At 38.0% G+C, this 21,114-nt stretch overlaps 1 protein-coding gene across 5 annotated transcripts in view; it reads right to left on the reverse strand.

Annotated features, from left to right (window-relative positions):
• TRIP4 (thyroid hormone receptor interactor 4) overlaps positions 1–21,114 on the reverse strand; it is a 72,574-nt gene extending 51,460 nt beyond the window's left edge. For 2 of the 5 annotated variants that reach the window (XM_067029660.1, XM_067029661.1), the window contains exons 1-5: positions 20,914–21,080; positions 15,882–16,051; positions 14,907–15,040; positions 5,163–5,241; positions 1,792–1,921 (exon numbers count right to left, since the gene is read on the reverse strand). In XM_067029660.1, coding sequence (XP_066885761.1) covers positions 1,792–1,921; positions 5,163–5,241; positions 14,907–15,040; positions 15,882–16,051; positions 20,914–21,014 — 614 coding nt within the window. In that variant the 5' untranslated portion in view covers positions 21,015–21,080. Of the gene's footprint in view, positions 1–1,791; positions 1,922–5,162; positions 5,242–7,095; positions 7,309–14,906; positions 15,041–15,881; positions 16,052–20,913 lie in introns of all 5 variants that reach the window. The other 3 variants (XM_059057728.2, XM_059057733.2, XM_059057730.2) reach the window with 3 other exon arrangements.

Raw genomic sequence — 21,114 nt, forward strand, 5'->3', positions numbered from 1 at the left:
TTGACAAACAGGGACTTGATTATTGGGAAGCTGTTTCAAGTAGCTCACTCTTCTGCTGTCCTGAAGGTTATTATCTCAAATATAGATGCTCAAGAACGTTCCAAAACTAGGTCAAACTCTGCCTGATTTCCAGCTTCTGCATATACCTTATTACCACTGCAGACTCAGCTCAGCTCTTAAAACAAATCTCACTCTTGGAGAGGAAAAGACAAAGCACCATAATCTATTGTCCTCCTATTTTCTTACTAGTCTAGCCCTCACCTTCTTATAACTGGGCTTATGTATGATTTTGCCACATCTGAGTTCATGTCTTGGCAGCTTACTCAATATCCTAGTCCTTCTAAAATTGGGACCTAGACTATTCCTGCTAGGCCCAATTGCCACTATTTCTCTTAGAAACTGGAGTTCCATCCTGGACTCTCAGTCCTATAAGCTTATTCTTAGGATATCTTTAATACTCTACTACTATATGTCAGTTTTCACCACCTCACCCATCCCCACCCCAACCCTATCCCAAGTCCCTCATTTAACATATTTACAAGGGCCAAGTTCCAAGATATGACAATCAGGCCTATTTCTAAGATCATACCAACAAAGAAACTAAGAACTAGAAGGAATCTTGATGATCCAACTATCTCCTTCTACAGATAATAAACCTGGGCCTCAAAGAAATTAAGTGACTACTCCAAAATCATAAATCAGTCTCAACTGCATAATTAGTAATTAGTATGATATATTCAGGCATAGGGAAATACTGAAATCAGATTCAGATTTCATTTTTTCAGGACTCAGGTGGAATTATAAAAGTTTTAAAGTAGACTGAGAGTGGTCCTATACACAAACCTACATAATGAAATTGGCGCCCTTAGAAACTCACCAGCATAAGGGCAACAACGCCAATAAGGAGAGACCCTTTTCCAGTTTCTGTTTATCAAAAAATGTACTCTATTTCTAATGATAAGTTTCACTGAGTAAGGATAAAAGTGATATTTAAGGATGAAGAGCAAATATTAGTTACAAACCTTGTGATGGGCTTACTTAACAAAGAGCTTTCAAAGTATATCTTATGTATTCACAGCAAATGATTTGAAAGTAGTAGGTGTGTCTAACCAAAGGATTATAATGCTAGGAATAGACATATTCAGTTACCACAGTAAGAGATTCAGGGTCTTTCTAAGGATTCTCACATGGCCACTTGAGAAGTGAGCATATAAGTCCTATATAAACATTCTTTACCACTAATTGGTCGTCAATACATATTTTGTCCAAAAGAAGAAAAAAATGAAAGAGAAAAAAATAAAAAACAGAACTAACAAATTCATAAATCTGTCTCCTAAAGAGAGGTGAGTGGGCTCAATGACAAAAGTGTAGGAGTGCAAAACTCAATTTAGGGACATTACTGAATCAGAAAACAAATTTAGTGTCAAAGGAAAAAGGGAGGGTAAATCATGTCTTCCCATGAGGTGGTGTTAACATTCTCCCAGAGACAGTTTCTTATGGAGTATCCAGAGGCCCCCCAACAGTTTTCACATGGTAGGCACTCTAACATATGCTGACTGAATAAACGGATGGTTTCAAGTGAAACAAGTGGGGAACTGCAGGGTAGGATCCTCTAGGTGGGAGCTTATTTTATTCAGACATGATTCAAAAACAAGCTGTAGACCTCCTCCACAGAGCATCTGGCTCTTCTTTTGTTGTAAACACTTTCATAGTCCACCCTAAGAAGGTATCAAGTGCCAAAATAATGGACTACTATATTTCTTAGCATTTTTTATTCTAACCACATCATACCTAGTTCTGTCAAACTCTAACAGTTTGTCTTTATGCTTGATAGCCTTAACCAGACCAGATTTAAATCGCAATTCTTGATGAGGAAGAAGGTCCTTGGTAGAGATGTCCACTTTTCCAGAATTCTCTGTCCCTGAAATTGAATAAGGAAATCAAATAGTGTCAGTGAATCATAACAATTAGTTGTATCTCTGTGCAGCAAAGAACAAAATATCAGTAGATCTGGCTGTGCCCCTAATGACTGACAGCCTTCATTTCAATGGAAAACAAACAGGTACACAGGCCAGGCTTTACTTGTCAGGCATCAAGCAGCGCTTGACACATAATACATTCTCAATAAATGTTAAGGATCCACTTCTTCCCTTATGGAAATGTGGATCACTAAGGGTAACAAAGTGTTTAACAACACATATAAAAATGTCTTATAAGAAAAATTTTATTGAGTAGGGCTAAATATCACCTTTAAACATACTTTTATATATCAAAACTAAAAACTAAATAATAAAAGGAAAAAAGAGAAGAAATTGCAGAGAGGGACAGAAATGAATAACAAGAACTTATCAGATGCTAAGGCACTTCATATGTACTATATTACTTAATTCTCACAATAACCCTGTAAGACAGTTTATATTATCTTTGTTTTACAGATAAAGAAACTGAAATGCAGAGACATTAGTAAATTTACTGAGTTCATTAAGTCAGAAATTAAAAGGCAGAAACAAAATTTAAAGTTAGGTCTGTCTGGACTTCCCTGGTGGTGCAGTGGTTAAGAATCTGCCTGCCAATGCAGGGGACACAGGTTTCAGCCCTGGTCCGGGAAGATCCCACATGCTGCGGAGCAACTAAGTCCAGGCACCACAACTACTGAGCCTGCACTCTAGAGCCCACGTGCCACAACTATTGAAGCCCGCATGCCTGGAGCCCACACTCCGCAACAAGAGAAGCCACCACAACGAGAAGCCCGCACACTGCAACGAAGAGTAGCCCCCACTCGTCACAACTAGAGAAAGCCCACATGTGGCAACAAAGACCCAACACAGCCATAAATAAATAAATAAATAAATAAATTTAAAATAAAATAAAGTTAGGTCTAACTCTAAAGCCCACATTCATTCCTCGGCCCATGTGTTATCTTCCTTTGTGACAACATACCATAAATCTATATATCCCAGAAAAGATAGCCATAAATTATGATAGAACCAAGATCTAAAATGTGTTAGGAAAACAACTAAGCTATAATGAAGGCTGACCTTTCTCTTTACCTAAAACTCTAGGCCTATTTAAAGTGCTAAAAAGAAAAAAAGTGTCCTGTCAAATCTTTCTTTTAAAATTAAAAACAAAGAGAGATTGATTCTTGTGTTCTGAATATAAAAAAAGCACTGAGAACTACCTTTTCTCATAATAACGACCCTAGAAAAATCCAAATGGAAAATACATGGAGACATGTTCTACCTCATTAATAATAATAATAATAAATTACGACTATAAAAATAAAATAACATTTAATGTCAAAACCCAACAGTGACAGGTTTTGGGGTAAAATACTAATATTGTTGTAGACTAGTACAATATTTTGGTAAAGTAATATGGCAAATACATCTTAAGTGTCAAAAATGATAATATTCTTTGACTCAGTAATCCCATTCCTAGGAATTTATCCCAAGGAAATAAATCAAAAATATAATATTAACAAAGGTGACCTCTTGTGGTATTATTTATAATTCGGAAAGAGTCAAAATATACAGTAATGAGGAAATAGATAATCAATTTTAATAAATAAATTTAATGACTATTTTTAAGTACTAAAATTATAGGGGCTTCCCTGGTGGCGCAGTGGCTGAGAGTTTGCCTGCCAATGCAGGGGACACGGGTTCAGGCCCTGGTCTGGGCGGGTCCCACATGCCGTGGAGCGACTGGGCCCGTGAACCACAACTACTGGGCCTGCGCGTCTGGAGCCTGTGCTCCGCAACAAGAGAGGCCGCGATGGTGAGAGGCCCGCACACGGAGATGAAGAGTGGCCACCTCTTGCCGCAACTGGAGAAAGCCATGGCGCAGAAACGAGGACCCAACACAGCCAAAAATAAAAATAAATAAATAAATTTAAAAGCCCAGCATTTGAAGCCCTTTAAAAAAATAAATAAAAATAAAAATTACAAATATGAAGAATATATGGTAACATAAACAATAATTATAAAACATTAGTTAAAAAAGGAAAAACACAAAATTCTATATACACTATGATTACTACTTCATAATACCAACTAATCTATCTATATTTAAAAAACAACTATGAATTAAAGCAGGAACAAAATATTTGCACAAATGGAAAGTACTGAGTATATTGTTTTCCCTTTAAAAATGTCCTTAACTATTTTTGTCATGCTTTTTGTGTGTGTGTGTGTGTGTGTGTGTGTGTGTGTGTGTGTGTGTGTGTGTGTGTGTGTGTGTGTGTGGTACGCAGGCCTCTCACTGTTGTGGCCTCTCCCGTTGCGGAGCACAGGCTCCGGACGCACAGGCTCAGCGGCCACGGCTCATGGGCCCAGCCACTCCGCAGCATGTGAGATCCTCCCGGACCAGGGCACAAACCCGTGTCCCCTGCATCGGCAGGCAGATTCTCAACCACTGCGCCACCAGGGGAGCCCTGTCATGCTTTTTTCAACTATAAAAAACTTCGAAGAGTTGCAAAAAAAAGTAGAGTTCCTGGATACCTTTCATTCATCTTTCCTTAATGTTAGTATCTTACTTCACATAACCATAGTATAATTATCAAAAGTAAGAAATTAACAATAGTACAATACCATTAACTATATTACAGACTTTATTTGGATTTCAACTTTTTTTCCACTATTATTATTTTTCTGTTTAAGGATCCGATTCAAGATCCTACAATGCAATTAGTTGTAGTGTCTCCTTAGTCTCCTCCAAACTGTGACGATTCTTCAGTCTTTACTTGTCTTTCATGATCTAGCACATCTCCAATTCTTAAACTTCCATCCAATAATTTTAGCATCTATTGGTGGATCTTGCCTGTAGCAATTACTATCAATACTACTGTGGTGTTGAGATGGTGATTTTCTGTTACCATAATTCCTTCACTTTATTAATTGGAATTCTATAAGAGCAGTTCCTTCTCTCTCATTTATTAATTTATTCAGTTACTTCATAACATTAATTTTATTCTCTGGGTTATAATCCAACAGTATTATTATCAGTTTTTTTGCTCAATGTTAGGTGGTTTTAATAAGAACTTAAAAAAAAATAAACGAGTAAATAAACTACATCTTACATACCAGCATACAAGTAAGAGAAACAATCACAGATACAACAAAATGTATCCATAACTACAGTGACCCAATTAGAAGACTGCTGCCTACCTGACATGAGCTTCTTCAGCAGTTTCTGGCTCTTGTTTGAGTCACGCTGTAAAATATCCTGTTCTTCACGAGTACATACCTATAAAGTAATAAAAGACACGTGATCCAATAGTTAAATGATAGTGTTTGCTTGATATACTTAAAAAGTAACCTCAAATTACACATTAGATATGGCAATAAAATAGACTGTCAGTGTTTTTTAATCCAGACAAATATACCAAAAAAAAAACTATACCTAAATGAGTTTTGCCCTAGTCTCTTTCCATTTCCCCCTTCTTTTATGAACCATACAAAAAAACTGATATCACTACAAGTGTCCCTGAATGACAGTTTTAAAAAAAAAATCTAACCTACTTTCAAAAGATAAAGATTTGCCACCACTGAGAATACTGAAAAAATATACAAGACTTTTTTTTTTAATAGCTTCCAGTTCTAATCGTGAAATCCAAGTCTTACAAGAGAATTGCTAAGCAAGTGCCTTATTTATTTATTTATTTATTTTTGGTTGAGCCATGCGGCATGCAGGATCTTAGCTCCCCAACCAGGGATTGAACCCATGCCCCCTGCAGTGGAAGCAGGGAGTCTTAACCACTGGACAGCCAGCGAAGTCCCACAAGTGTCTTATTAAAGAGAGCCAGAAAAAGAAGCAGTGAAAACTAGTCTAGCTTTCACATGTATTTTGCTTCTTTGCCTTCAAACATTACCTGCTTATAAAGTAATAAACACATTAAGCAAAGAAAAAGTTCTGTTTATTATAAAATCACTAGAAGTGTAAGAAGGGAGGTTACTTAAAAGCAGAAGGGGTCACTTAAAAACAATTTCATATTAAGTTTATGAAACTGCAAGACCTCAAGGCCAATCTGCTTTACATTACTCTGTTTCTTAAATTCACCGAAGGATCCAAGGGACCTAACAGAAAACACTGTACTTGCTAGCAGTTGCCTGAGTGGCACACAGCAGCTGTAGGGTGTTTCTCTAGAAAAAAGCCCCATGTGGGAGGACCTTTGCTGCTGTTTTATGAACATTTTTGATGTTAGATACTACATTTTTCAGGTCATCCATTGTCTATCAGCTTATTATCTGAGTATATTAAAAAATTAAAGGCCTCACCAGAGAAGGGAAAACAAAGCAACACAAAATGTATACCTTTACCAATACCAAATGCCATTGCTTCTGCCAGTCAGCTCAACTGGCTGAATAAGCCTTCCAGACAACTCACTAGGGTGTTTGTAACAGAGTCATTACAACTCCACTTTTAAGGTCACTTACTCAGATAATGAGGAGCTATAAAAAGGAGGTGTTTGGGCTTCCCTGGTGGCGCAGTGGTTGAGAGTCCTCCTGCCAAGGCAGGGGACACGGGTTCATGCCCCGGTCCGGGAAGATCCCACACGCCGCGGAGCGGCTGGGCCCGTGAGCCATGGCCGCTAAACCTGCGCGTCCGGAGCCTGTGCTCCGCAACGGGAGAGGCCACAACAGTGAGAGGCCCGCGTAACACACACAAAAAAGGTGGTGTTCTGTTAAAAGAAGCTATAGACTTGAGGATTACATCACAGTGGCTCTGTAACCCTAGGAATATGAGCCACATCTGAAGACTGACAAAAATTTTTGACATTTCAGGCCCTAAAGTTTTCTTGAATTGAACTTAATCTGACACAAGACTTGGATCCCTCAACAAGGTATGTTCTCAAAACCTTCTCACAAATAGGCCTCAGTTCTAGGATATCAACTTGGGTTTTTGACTAAAGTTCCTGCTACAAGAATTTACTGGTGGCACAACAATGCCACCAATGAAAAAAAATGAAATTTTTATTAAAAAAGAATTTCCTGGACATCTTAGGGAAGAAATTTACTAAGAAAAAGAGAAATTACTAGGGGTGTGAATGTCCCTATGTATAAAACTGAAGAGTAGTAAAATAGGAAAGAAACAATTTACCAGAGTACCACAGAATAAGCAGGGGCCAGAACCCTCTTGTTCACAGACAATACGCCCACAGATCAGACAGTTATTGATCAGCTTGTGCTTCTGGCCCAGGCAATCACAAGTGTGGCGACCAGGGATCAGGACTGCAAGCTTGTCCTGTCCCTCTTTTGTATATAAACTGACAAACTTCGTCTTCTTCTTTACGGAGCTGCTGTTCTCTTGTGCCTGATCATACAAAGATATCAGAAATAACATCAAATAATTAATGACAATGAAAACAGTCAAGAGAGAAAAACCTCAGTTCTGTTCAATAACTTATACCCTACCCAGCAACCATGAAAGAAGGAAGTAGGAGAAATACAAATGAGTTATAGTCAAGGGTCTAAGTAAAGATCATGCCCTAGAAAAACTAGCTAATATACTCTGCTTTTTCTGCTAGTAGCTGTCAGCCCTGTATTATATAGCTAGTGGAAGGGAAATGTAGCAATAAAAGCTGTTTCTGTGACATATTTAGGTATAGCTAAATTGGAGATCATAGAAAACAAAAATGCCTCTAAAAGCAGATGATATTCACAGATCTGGAAATAAGAACCATCAGTAAAGTAAGAAAAATCTATAAAAAACTGACTCAATAAGAAAAAGACAGATAACACAGTGGAAAAATGGGCAAAGGACCTAAACAGGAACTTCATAAAAGAAGATATCCAAACAGCCAACAGACACATGAAAAGGTGCTCAACTTCATCAGTCATCAAGATAATACAAAATAAAACCACAGTGTAATACCACTGTGCACCAACCAGAATAACTAAATTGAAAAGACAGAAAATACAGAGTGTTGGCAAGGATATAGAACAATTAGAACTCTCACACACTGTTAGTGGGAGTATAAACTGGTATCTACTAAAGCTGAGCATATGTATATCCTGTGACTCAACAATTCACCTCTTGGACATACACTCAACAGAAATGAGTAAATATGTTCAACAAAAAACATATACAAGAACATTCACTGCAGCATTAGAATTGGAAAACTACCCAAATGTTCAACAGAAGATTGAATATTCACTTAACAGAATCCTATACAGCAATGAGATAAACCATGTGACACAAGAGTATATACTATTTAACTCCATTTATACGAAGTTCATAAGCAGGCAAAACTAATCTATGATGTTCAAAGTCAAAATGGTGTTTTCCCTTGGGAGGGTTATCACTGTGAGGCACATGGGAGTTTTTTACAGGAATGGTAATGTTTTATTTCTGGCTATACAGGTATGGTCAGTTTGTGAAAATTCACTTATTCACTTCTGTATGTATGTTATAAAAAAACTTTAAAAAGAGAACTATACCAGCCTCTGCCTTAGTCCATTCTGGCTGCTGTAACAAAATATCAGACTAGGTAGCTTATAAACAACAGAAACTTATTTCTTATTGCTCTGGAGGCTGAAAGTCCAGGTTCAGGGTGCAAGCATGGTTGGGCAAGGGCCCTCTTCCAGGTCAGAGAAATTACTTCTTTTAGGTCACTGTGTTGTACATGGCAAAAGGGGCTAGGGACTGTGAGGTCTCTTTTATAAGAGCACTAACCCCATTCATGAGGACTCCACCCCCATGACATAAGAACCTCCCAAAGGCCCCACTTCCTAATTCACACTGGGCATTAGCATTTTAAGGAATTCTGAGTGGTACACAAACATTAGGACCACAGCAGCTTTTGACACTTAAGGTGCATCGATGCCTCTCCTCTGGTGTAGTCCTACTTTCCCATTAAATTGAATTTCTCAATCATTTCCAGAGACTGAAGTTTCAAAGAAAATCTCAGGAGTCCTAGTGGATAGAAGAGTTAATAACAATGAAGGTAAAAATTCTTTGGTTACTATAAAGAGAGGTAACACGCCCTAATGTCCAAAGCCAAAATTTGAGATATACAGACAGTATCAAATAAGTCAATGTAGGTAAATGTTAAAATCTAAGACAAGTGCTAAGGATGTTATCTAATTCTAGCAGATTGCCATTTTTCAAACTGGTCAATTATACCTTTGCTCTCAGGGATGTTTGTGAGGGGAAGACTAAAATCTCTAAGCAGAAACTTCTATTTCACTCCCTGTAAAGTATCCAGTTACGAGCTTCCCTGGTGGCGCAGTGGTTGAGAGTCTGCCTGCTGATGCAGGGGACGCGGGTTCGTGCCCCGGCCCGGGAAGATCCCACATGCCACGGAGCGGCTGGGCCCATGAGCCATGGCCACTGAGCCTGTGCGTCCGCAGCCTGTGCAAAAGTATCCAGTTACATTAAAATAACACGTTTGAGGGATTGAAGGCTATGCTTTGATTAGGTTTTTTATCCATAACAGGCAGCAAGTATTTCTTGAGAAGGAGGAAAGACAGAGTAATAGAGGAGAGAAGGGGAGAACAGGGCAAGCCAGAAAATTCATAACATATCACTCCTCTGCCTAAAACCATTCAGAGGGGTGGGGAGGAGGGGTTAAATAATTAAAAAACAAAATACAAAAAACAAAACCACTCACTGGCTTCCCATTGTGCTTAAAATTTAATCCAAGCTACTTAGAATGACCTATAAAGCCTTACATATGGCCCTCAGGTGCTCTCTAGCCTCACCTACACATCATTCTTCCCCTGTCCACTATGCTCCAGCCACACAGGGCTTTTGAAACTTCTGAAAACACTTTTCTCCATCGCCCCTTTGCACTTGGTATTCCCTCTTTCTGCATTGTTCCCAGCCCATCTCTTTACATACTGGTTCCTTTGCAGTGTTCAGGTCTTAGCTGTAATTTCACTCCCTCAGAAAGGCTTTCCCTGAATACCCTACCTACAGTAGCTCCCACCCTTCCAATAACTGCCTATCACACTGCCCTTTTAATTTCTTTCATGTTAGTTTTCACAATATATAATTACTTAAAAAAATTTCTTTGACTATCTTTTCTACCTCTCCTCTGAACCACTAAAATGTAAACTCTAGGAGGGCAAGAAACCTTAATGAGTCTTGTTTATTGCTATATCTCAAATGCCTACATCAGTTCTTGACACACAACAGACACACAATAAAAACTTCTGAATAACCAAATGAATTGCCTGAGAAAACTGAAGACAGATTTAAGATTTACCTACATGTCCAAAAATGGAACTGGACATACAGTTTGACCATCATTTTTCATGGTTCCAGATCTTCAAATTCGCCTACTTGCTAATATTTATTTGTAACCCCCAAATCAATACTCCATGTGCTTTCACAGGCATTCATGGACACGCAGAGAATGGCAAAACATTTGAGTCACCAAATGCACACATTTCCAGCTAAGGTTGAGGAATGCAGTGATCTGCCATCTTGCTTCAGCTCTCATACTGTAAACAAGAATCCTAAGTCTATTTAGTGCCATTTCTTTGCACTTCTGTGCTTTTTGTTGGCAATCTCACCATTTAATATGGCCCCCATGCATAATAGGAAGTGGTATCTAATGCCCCTAAGCACAAGAGGTTGTACCTTATGTGGAAAATAGGTATATTACATGAAAGGATGCTCAACATAGTTAATTATCAGAGAAATGCAAATTAAAACCACAATGGGATATCACCTCACACCTCTCAGAATGGCTATCATGAAAAAGACCACAAATTACAAATGTTGGTGAAAATGTGGAAAAAAGGGAACCCTCATATACTGCTGGTGGGAATGTTAACTTGGTATAGTCACTGTGGAAAACAGTATGGAGGGGCTTCCCTGGTGGCGCAGTGGTTAAGAATCCACCTGCCAATGCAGGGGGCATGGGTTCGAGCCCTGGTCCAGGAAGATCCCACATGCCATGGAGCAACTAAGCCCGTGCACTACAACTACTGAGCCTGCACCCTAGAGCCTGCGAGCCACAACTACTAAAGACCGCGTGCCTAGAGCCCGTGCTCTGTAACGACAAGCCACCGCAATGAGAAGCCTGTGCACTGCAACAAAGAGTAGCCCCAGCTCACCACAACTAGAGAAAGCTTGCACACAGCAACAAACACTCAACACAGCCAAAAATAAATAAAATAAAATAAATAAATTTAAAAAGAAAAGAAAACAGTATGGAGGTTTCTCAAAAAACTAAAAGTAGGGTTTCCCTGGTGGCACAGTGGTTGAGAATCCGCCTGCCGATGCAGGGGATGCGGGTTCGTGCCCCGGTCTGGGAAGATCCCACGTGCCACAGAGCGGCTGGACCCATGAGCCATGGCCGCTGAGCCTGTGCTCCGCAACGGGAGAGGCCACAGCGGTGAGAGGCCTGCGTACCACAAAAAAAAAAACAAACTAAAAGTAGAACTACCATATGACCTAGCAATTCCACTCCTGGGTATATAGCCAAAAAAAAATGAAAACACTAATTTGAAAAGATACATATACCCAATATTCATATCAACATTATTTACAATTGCCAAGATACGGAAGCAACCTAAGTGTCCATCAACAGATAAATGGATAAAGATGTGGTATATATACACAATGGAATATTATTCAGTCATAAAAAGAATGAAAAATTGCTATTTGCAACAACATGGATGGACTTGAAGGGTATTATGCTAAGTGAAATAAGTCAGACAGAGAAAAACAAATACTGTATGATATCACTTATATGTGAAATCTAAAAAGTAAACTAGTGAATATAAGAAAATAGAAACAGACTCACAGATATATAGAGAATAAAAGACAGGGGTAGGGGATTAAGAGGTAAAAACTATTATGTATAAAATAAATAAGTTAAAAGGATACATTGTACAACACAAGGAAGTTAGTCAATATTTTATAATAACTATATGTGGAATGTAAACTTTAAAAATTGTGAATCACCAGGAATTCCCTGGCAGTCCAATGGTCAGGACTCCATACTTCCACTGCAGGGGGCACAAGTTAAATCACTGGAGGGGGAATTAAGATCCTGCAAGCCCCCCAAAGATAAATATAAATAAAAATAAATTTTAAAAATAAAATAAAAATTGTGAATCACTATGTTGTACACCTATAACATATAATATTGTACATCAACTATAATTCAATAAAAAATAATAATACATAATAAAAATCAATAAATAATAATAATAAAGAAAGGTATATTAGATAAGCTTTCTTCAGGCATGAGTTACAGGGCTATTGGCTTTGACTTCAATGTTAATGATTAACAATATATATTAAATAAAGTGTCTTTAAAGAGAAACACACATAAAATGAGGTTATGTTTTGATGGGTTGATGGAAATGTGATCAGAGGCTCTCAGAAACCTAACCCTGTATTTCCCCTAGAAACAATGGTTCTGTATACACCACGGCTTTAAAAAGAAATGAGCAGGCTTCCCTAGTGGCGCAGTGGTTAAGAATCCACCTGCCAATGCAGGGGACACGGGTTCAAGCCCTGGTCCAGGAAGATCCCACATGCGGCGGAGCAACTAAGCCCGTGCGCCACAACTGCTGAGCCCGCACTCTAGAGTCCACAAGCCACAACTACTGAGCCTGTGCGCCACAACTACTGAAGCCCGTGCACCTAGAGCCTGTGCCCCACAGCAAGGGAAGCCACTGCAATGAGAAGCCCGTGCACCACAGTGAAGAGTAGCCCCTGCTCCCTGCAACTAGAGAAAGCCCATGCACAGCAACGAAGACTCAATGCAGCCAAAAATAAATAAATTTATTTTTTAAAAAAATAGAAATGAGCTGCATGATATCCCACCAAATGAGGGAACAATAATTTATTTAATCTATCTCTTACTGCTAAAAAATCAGGTCAGTTCGTATTTTCAATATTAGAAATAACATTATACAGAACATACATTTTTTGTGTGCATTTCTGATTACTTTGTTAGATATTTAAGTCATATTAATAAGTCAGAAGTATATTAACATTTCCACAGTTCTTGATATATGCTGCCAAACTGCCCCCAGAAAGCTTAAACCAATTTACATTGCCAGCAGTAGTGTATAGGAGGTTCCTGTTTTAATACAACTTCATCATCACTGTATTTGTTTTTAAAATCTTTGAGGGACTTCCCTGGCAGTCCAGTGGTTAAGACTCCAAGCTTTGGGCTTCCCTGGTGGCGCAGTGGTTGAGAATCCGCCTGCCAATGCAGGGGACACGGGTTCGTGCCCGGGTCCGGGAAGATCCCACATGCTGCAGAGCGGCTGGGCCCGTGAGCCATGGCTGCTGAGCCTGCGCGTCCGGAGCCTGCACTCCGCAATGGGAGAGGCCACAACAGTGAGAGGCCCGCGTACCACACACACACAAAAAAAGACTCCAAGCTTCCACTGTAGGGGGCGCAGGTTCAATCCCTGGTCCAGGAACTAAAATCCCGCACGCTGCATGGCATGGCCAAAAAACTTTTTAAAAATAAAATCTTAGACAATTTGATATGCCATATCTCAGGGATAATGTGTATTTATTTGATTACTAGTAAAGTAACCAACCATCCTTGTTTGCCCAGGACTTAGGGGAAATCTCAGAATACAGGACTTTTCAGTGCTAAAACCAGGAGAGTCCAGGCAATTAGGGTGACAAACTGGACTCCTTAATTACTAGTAAGGATAAACATTTTTAACGTTTATTGGTCATTTGTGTTTTTTCTTTTGCTTGTGATATCTTCGCTCATTTTATTCCAATTAATAAAAGGCTTAAGACTATTTTTTTTTTAAGTTCACATTATTTTGGAAACCCTTTTCCATGTTTGTTTGCTTGTTTTTTTTTATGGTTCGCGGGCCTCTCACTGTTGTGGCCTCTCCTGTTGCGGAGCACAGGCTCTGGATGTGCAGGCTCAGCAGCCATGGCTCACGGGCCCAGCCGCTCCGCGGCATGTGGGATCTTCCCGGACCGGGGCACAAACCCGTCCCCTGCATCAGCAGGCGGACTCTCAACCACTGCGCCACCAGGGAAGCCCTTCCATGTTTTTTATGCATGGTGTTCACTCAGAATTTTCTGATCACTACTCTTCCATCTTAGCATAATTAACTATTCCCTTCTGCTGGGAAATTTAGCTTGTCAAATTGGCCTGAATATAAATATTTCTGCTTACCTCACAGGGCTATTTTTAGAGCCAAGAGAGAATATGAAAGAGTTCTAAATGCTAAATAATGATGATGATGATGGGTAGTGAATGGCCTTAAATGGGAACGCTCTTAAAACAGCTAGAATTGTGCATTCTTTTAGTACAAAGCCACAAAAAATGTTGAAATTGAAGTCCTGGTGTATTTCATTAAATTTTTTCTATCACATCTATCTATAATCTCTAAGTGAAGAAGTCTTTTTTTAAAAAAAATAAATTTATTTATTTATTTTTGGCTGCAGTGGGTCTGTTGCTGCACGCAGGCTTTCTCTAGTTGCAGTGAGTGGGGGCTACTCTTTGTTGTGGTGCGAGGGCTTCTCATTGCGGTGGCTTCTCTTGTTGTGGAACACAGGCTTTAGGCACGTGGGCTTCAGTAGTTGTGGCACACGGGCTCAGTCATCGTGGCTCGCGGGCTCTAGAGTACAGGCTCAGTAGTTCTGGCGCACGGGCTTAGTTGCTCTGCATGTGGGATCTTCCCGGACCAGGGCTCGAACCTGTGTTCCCTGCATTAGCAGGTGGATTCTTAACCACTGTGCCACCAGGGAAGACCAAAGATGTCCTTTTAATACTTATTTAATCAGGTTGTCAAAAAATATCTACCATATAGAAAGTAATATGTTATCTTTATCACTCTCTAAAATTCATGCATTTGTTGAAAAGTTGCCATTCTAGACCAATTTATACCCTTTGCTCTCTGAAATGTGTCAGTTGTTTGCTCTTCTCCATATAGCCAGAAAAGCCACATTTTCTAAGCACTTACCTTGGCCAAATCAAAAGGTGTTTTGACCTCTATGGTTGTATCAGGTTCAGTAAATGCAGGAACTTCCTGTCTGTTTCTCCCTTTCCGCCTACTCCTCTTTAGCTGGTCTCCTGACCTCTGCCCATCTAAAATTTCTTTAAAGAAGAAGAAGAAGACCAAATATATATATATATATATATATATATATATATATATATATGTACATAGATAGATTGGAAATTGTAGGATTCATTGGTGAATTAACAGCTAATAAAGAGAAGGCAATGCTTAATATTTAGAGTCAAGATAACAAGTCAGGCAGGTTTTTAAATTATCTTTTCCTCTCAAATCAGAATTAAATTTAAACCATCATTTTCAAAATTGTAGTCAATAATAAAGACTACTGGCTAAAATTAAGACGTTAAATTAAAGGGAATTCCCTGGCAGTCCAGTGGTTAGGACTCTGCATTTTCACTGCCAAGGGCCTGGATTCAATTCCTGGTGCAGGAACCAAGATCCTGCAAGCCGTGCGGCACCCCCCCCCCAAAAAAAAAAGTTAAAATCTGATATTTTAGACTGTATAATAATAATGACATTTAGTTTGGTGCTCATCTTTTGTACTGTTTAACTTAATAGTTACTTCTAAATGTTATTCATACTAAAACTGGTCAACATTTACTTACATTCATGTATACACATAACTAAAGTTTTTCTTTAATCTATGTATAAATTTTCCAAGTTATTCTGAAGCTACATTTGTATCTATAAACAAGTATTTTTGTGATATTTTCTAAGTTGAAAAAGTCTGAACTAAAACAATACTCATTACAAATCAAGTAGAACTGAACTAAAAACATATATACGTATGATTCTGCTTAAGTTAGTCGTGAGGAAATATGGGTGACAGAACATACCAGGTCCTATAAACCAGCTAATTTACCAATATTTCAACCTTTACTTTAATTTACTTAAGTTAATTACATTAACTTAACTTACCATCTTTTTTGAAGGACTGCTGCAGAGCATCAGAAATCAGCTCCTGATCATTCTTTTGCCATTTAGTTACAAGCTCTTCTATGAATTGACCTCTTCTGCCCTCGTTTCCCTGAAGAAGGTCAGTAACATATTCTCGTATCTCTTCAGCACTCTCAATTGACAAAACATACCTCAAGAAGCAAAGAAATAAGTTGTTAAAACAAGGCTAGCTTATACTATGTTTGTCAATAATCGTAACAGAGATCAAGGTAGTAAAAAACATTCATTAATCCATTAGAGTGTTTATTTTGAGGCAGGTTCTAGGTTAGATGCTAGGGATATAAATTTGATTAGAACTAAGACTCTGACCTCAAGTAGTTCATAATATAACCTTCATGTAATCTTCTTGTATTTCTAGAATCAAATCAGTGTTTTGAAGATGGGTTTGTGGAGCTGTCCTTAACATAGGAATACTTTCTAACCTACATGGGAAAAGCATGAAAAAGAATAGATACATGTACATGTATAACTGAATCATTTTGCTGTACACGTGAAACTAACACAACATTGTTAATCAACTACACTCCAAAATAAAATAAAATTTTTTTAAAAATTTAAAGTGTACTAAATAAGTGTTTGTTTTACTATTTTTTAAATTTATTCTGACAGCAGGAGAGTTTTTAATATTTTGACAAACATTTTTGAAGGTCATGGAATAATCAAAAATTTCCCCTTTTTTTTAATTAAGACCATTTTATTAAGATTTTTTTTATTGCAGATTGCATGGTCATTTTTACGGTTCCATACTACTGTGCAAAGCAAGGACTGCTTATGTCTTGATTGAGGGATGGTTACAAGGCTATATATACTTGTCAAAACTCATCAAATTTTACATTTAAAACAAGTGACTTGAATAAAAATTACATCTCAAAAAAACTGTTAAAAATAACTGTTACTAAAAAAAAAAAGAATACTTTCCATAACCACACATCTGCAGTCATTATATTTTCCTAGGAACAATACAAATTACTTCATCTTTATACTGTAAAACCTAAAATTTTTTTGCTAAAAATATGAATATATACTACAAGCTAACCAGTTACTAACATTCTTAAAAATTATAAATCAAGATTAGCATCACATCAGAATGAGCAGATCTATTTTAAGAAAATGGTATGAAAGTTTCCTAAAAGTGAAATGGTATGGGAGTACAAGTCAGTACAACTTTTCTATAAATCAATCAGCCAATATATTTAAAGTGCCTTAGAAAGAATCCAACAATTCCATTTATAGAACTCTCTAAGAAATAAGACACAGGAAAGTTTATGCAAAAAAATTAACTACATCATTATCTGAGTTAGTGAAAAACTGGAAACTATTTTAAACATTCATCAATGAAAGGGGCAAATGAATTCAAGTTTTTGGACTTTATAAAATATAATATGCGACCACAAAAAGTGAAATTTTTGAATAATTATTATTTTTTTAAAATCACTGACTTGTTTATTTTACTTTATTATTATTGTTATTTTTGGCCATACCATGCAGCTGTGGGATCTTAGTTCCCCAATCAGGGATTGAACCCACGCCCTTGGCAGTGAAAGCACGGAGTCCTAACCAATGGACTGCCAGGGAATTCAGTAATTTCTCAGTAATTATTATTACTTGAGAAAACACTCTCATATAAAGTGAAATAGTAGGACAGACTATACAGAATATATCCCAATTGCTATAAAAGGAATGTATAGATCCATACACTTATGTGTAGCAAAAAGGCTAGAAGGTTATACACCAAAATGATTACCATTAAGAGAGATGATTAAAAAGAGTTTGGGTTTATTTTCTTTTTTTCCCTACAATAAATATATTTTGAAAATGTATTATAATATGCATAGGAAAAAACACTAAGAGATAAATGATGGTTATCTCTGGGTTGTGGTATTATGGTAATCTTGGTTTCCTCCTTTACGCTTTTCTGATTTTTTTAGTTTTCTACAGGGACTATGTCACGTCATTAGAGAAGTAAGGAGTGAAAAAATTAAGATATCAGACCATGAAAGCATTATATGATCTGAAGAAACTGTAAAGGAGATACACTGGTATAAGATGTAAGAAAAATTATTACAATAATGCTATATCCTTTAAATTAAAAAAAAATCATGTAATTGTCCCATCCTTGGTAGTACACATACCGAGTTCTTTTCCTAATGTGGTGGTCGATTTGCAGAGTTACAATCTGTAAGTGAACAAACCTGTGCCTTTGTGCCTCTTTAAGAGCATCTACTAATACATCACAAAATTTTTTTTTAAATACACAATTGTTTTTCAGGACTTTCAAGGTTTAATCAACTTGATCCCCAAACTTACCAGGTCCCATTAAAAGATTAATTGGCATCAAGAACTCACAGAGCTGAAAGGAACCTCAAGGATCATTTAACTCTGGAGTATTCAAATCACTAGGGAATTACTTAAAGAGTTTCAGAAACAATTGAATAAATGTCATTTAACTATTCAACAAAGTATAATAAAGAACAACATATATTCAAATGTGTTATATACCAAATCTTAACAAAATAGATTCATCCAAAACATGAACTAATGCAGATTGTGGAACAAAGTTTATTTTGCTAACTGTGCATAGACCTTAATTAGGTCTCATAAATGTATCACTGATTAGGAAGGTAGTAGCTCTGTGCTGTCTTTTAAAAAAATTCAGGCTGCTCATGTCAAATTGTTCTAGCTAGCACACTAGTATAGTACACCTGGGTAATTCTCAATTAATATCAGGCAAGACAAGGCACAGCAAATTTACACAGCCAACACTTTCACTGTGCCATTATAGCCTGTTGTGCAATAACTAGTGAAAACCTAGTAAGTGGTTCCCATAGCATTATACTATAGGTAGCTTTAGGGCTTATTTTAAGTTTTGAATAATTCTTGTGTAACTTACATTTATAAATATTTTTAAATGCAAGCAGGTGTACAGCCATACTTATTGCTTCAACTTTAAAACAGAAATTTCTGATCACTCCTCTTTTAAGGGTGTGGATAAGTTTAACTGAGGAAAATCCAAGGTTGCACAATGAGCTATTAAACCATAATCTAGGAGACTTAGGAATTTTCCTAATACTGTGTAAGCAACAAAATACAACTGGATTCTGAGACTGAGAAGATTGCAACTATTCATACTCCACTGTTGATTCATCAAAAATAGACTCAATCTGGGCTTCCCTGGTGGCGCAGTGGTTGAGAATCCGCCTGCCGATGCAGGGGACACGGGTTCGTGCCCCGGTCCGGGAAGATCCCACATGCCGCGGAGCGGCTGGGCCCGTGAGCCATGGCTGCTGAGCCTGTGCGTCCGGAGCCTATGTTCCGCAACGGGAGAGGCCACAACAGTGAGAGGCCCGTTTACCGCAAAAAAAAAAAAAAAAAAAAATAGACTCAATCAATCTTTTTTTTTTAAACTGATTGACTTTTTTCTGTTTGGTATATTACAAAGCTTCATTATTTCATTTGACAGCATTCCACTGCTTTAAAAAATGCCTGAAAACTACTTAACCTGATCTTGCCTTCAAACAAGGGTAAAGCCAAGCCATACAATTTGGCTGGGTTTTTTTTGTCTTTTTAAAAAATATTTTTTGTCAATTTTTAAAATTGATGTATAGTTGATTTACAATATTGTGTTAGTTTCAGGTGTACAGCAAAGTGATTCAGTCACATATTATTTTTCAGATTCTTTTCCACTGTAGGTTATTACAAAATATTTAATGTAGTTCCCTGTGCTATACAGTAAATCCTTGTTGTTTAACTATTTTATATACAGTAGTGTGTATCTGTTAATTTCACACTCCTAATTTATCCCCCCCCTTTCCCCTTTGGTACACATAAGTTTGTTTCTATGTCTGTGAGTTTGTTTCTGTTTTGTAAATAAAATCATTTGTGTTATTTTTTAGATTCCACATATAAGTGATACCATATAATATTTACTTAACTGAGGTTTTTTGATAGTCTATTCCAGTGTTCAAAATAATCCTTTAAAATTGGCTCTCTTAACTCTCTCCTTGTCAACAAGTCTATTTTCTCCCCAAATCAGAAATTCACCTTACTTCCTACAAAAGCCCTAGAAGTGTAATTTAGGTTTCAGCAACAATGAGCAAGAAACCAAATCAAGAAACACTTCCAGGTTCTTTAAGTCCAATTTTTGTAGAAGTTTTTCCCTCCTCCTGAACTCTGCACTGCCACCTACCCATCTTTTAGTTCTCGAGTTAAATTCATCCCTTGCAGTTAACCTTACGAGTTTCTCAAATCTTAATGAGAGTCCTTTTTCCTACGCTCCTCGGTACACTGCACTTCCCCCACCTCCTCACTCATCAACCGTCTTTATGTCCTGGCATGCAGTATCGCGCAAAAAAAAAAAAAAAAAAAGTTAAATCAGTTGAAAGCAGATATTAAATCATGTCACCATTTCCACTTCATTACAATCATAACGCGTTATTAAAGATAATCTCTGTTAATTTTTCATTTTACAGACGAGTAAACTAAGGTACAAAGATGGAAAATTAAGTTGCCTAAGGCTCCAAAACTGGTGAATGACCACAGAAAATAAAACCGGGACTCCCGAGTCAGGAGCTATTTTTTACACAGTACCACGCTACTTCCATTTAAATTTCAGGTCCTATTTGACACAACCCGGATCGGGCAAACTAAAATGTTCAGAGTAAGGAATTTCTGGAAAGACAATTTGTCTTGCCCCTTCTCTCCAAAATCTATAAGGAAACTGGTTCCTGGGACAGACGTACAGGTCTAATTATCAGGGATCTGGCGTTTTCCTGGGGAAAAAAGGGCCCCACCAGCCGATTGTGGAGCATGACACCCTATTCCAGAAGCTAAACTATAAAGCCGGAGGTCAAAATTCTGCGCTCATAGATAGACCGCAGCCCTTTTATCACATTTCTTCACTCTCATCAACTTTTTAGCCCTCTCCGTTTCCCTGTTTGCTCAGCCAGTACACATCCCAGATCTCCTTCCCGCCTCTGACCCGAACCGATCTTACTGTATGATCTCCTCACTGACATCCAGGCCGAAAGTCTTCCGCAACTGCTGGGTGCACCAGCCCACCAGCTGCTCCCGGGACACCGCCCCAGTCACCGCCATTTTCCCCAGCCGGAACCAGCTGGGGTGCAAAAGCTCGTCGTCCTGCGCCAGACTAGTCCCCTGCGCAACACCGACCTCGCTCGCTCGGGTTCCGTCAGCC

This window comes from Kogia breviceps, chromosome 3, assembly GCF_026419965.1.
Source record: "Kogia breviceps isolate mKogBre1 chromosome 3, mKogBre1 haplotype 1, whole genome shotgun sequence".
Taxonomy (NCBI): Eukaryota; Metazoa; Chordata; class Mammalia; order Artiodactyla; family Physeteridae; genus Kogia; species Kogia breviceps.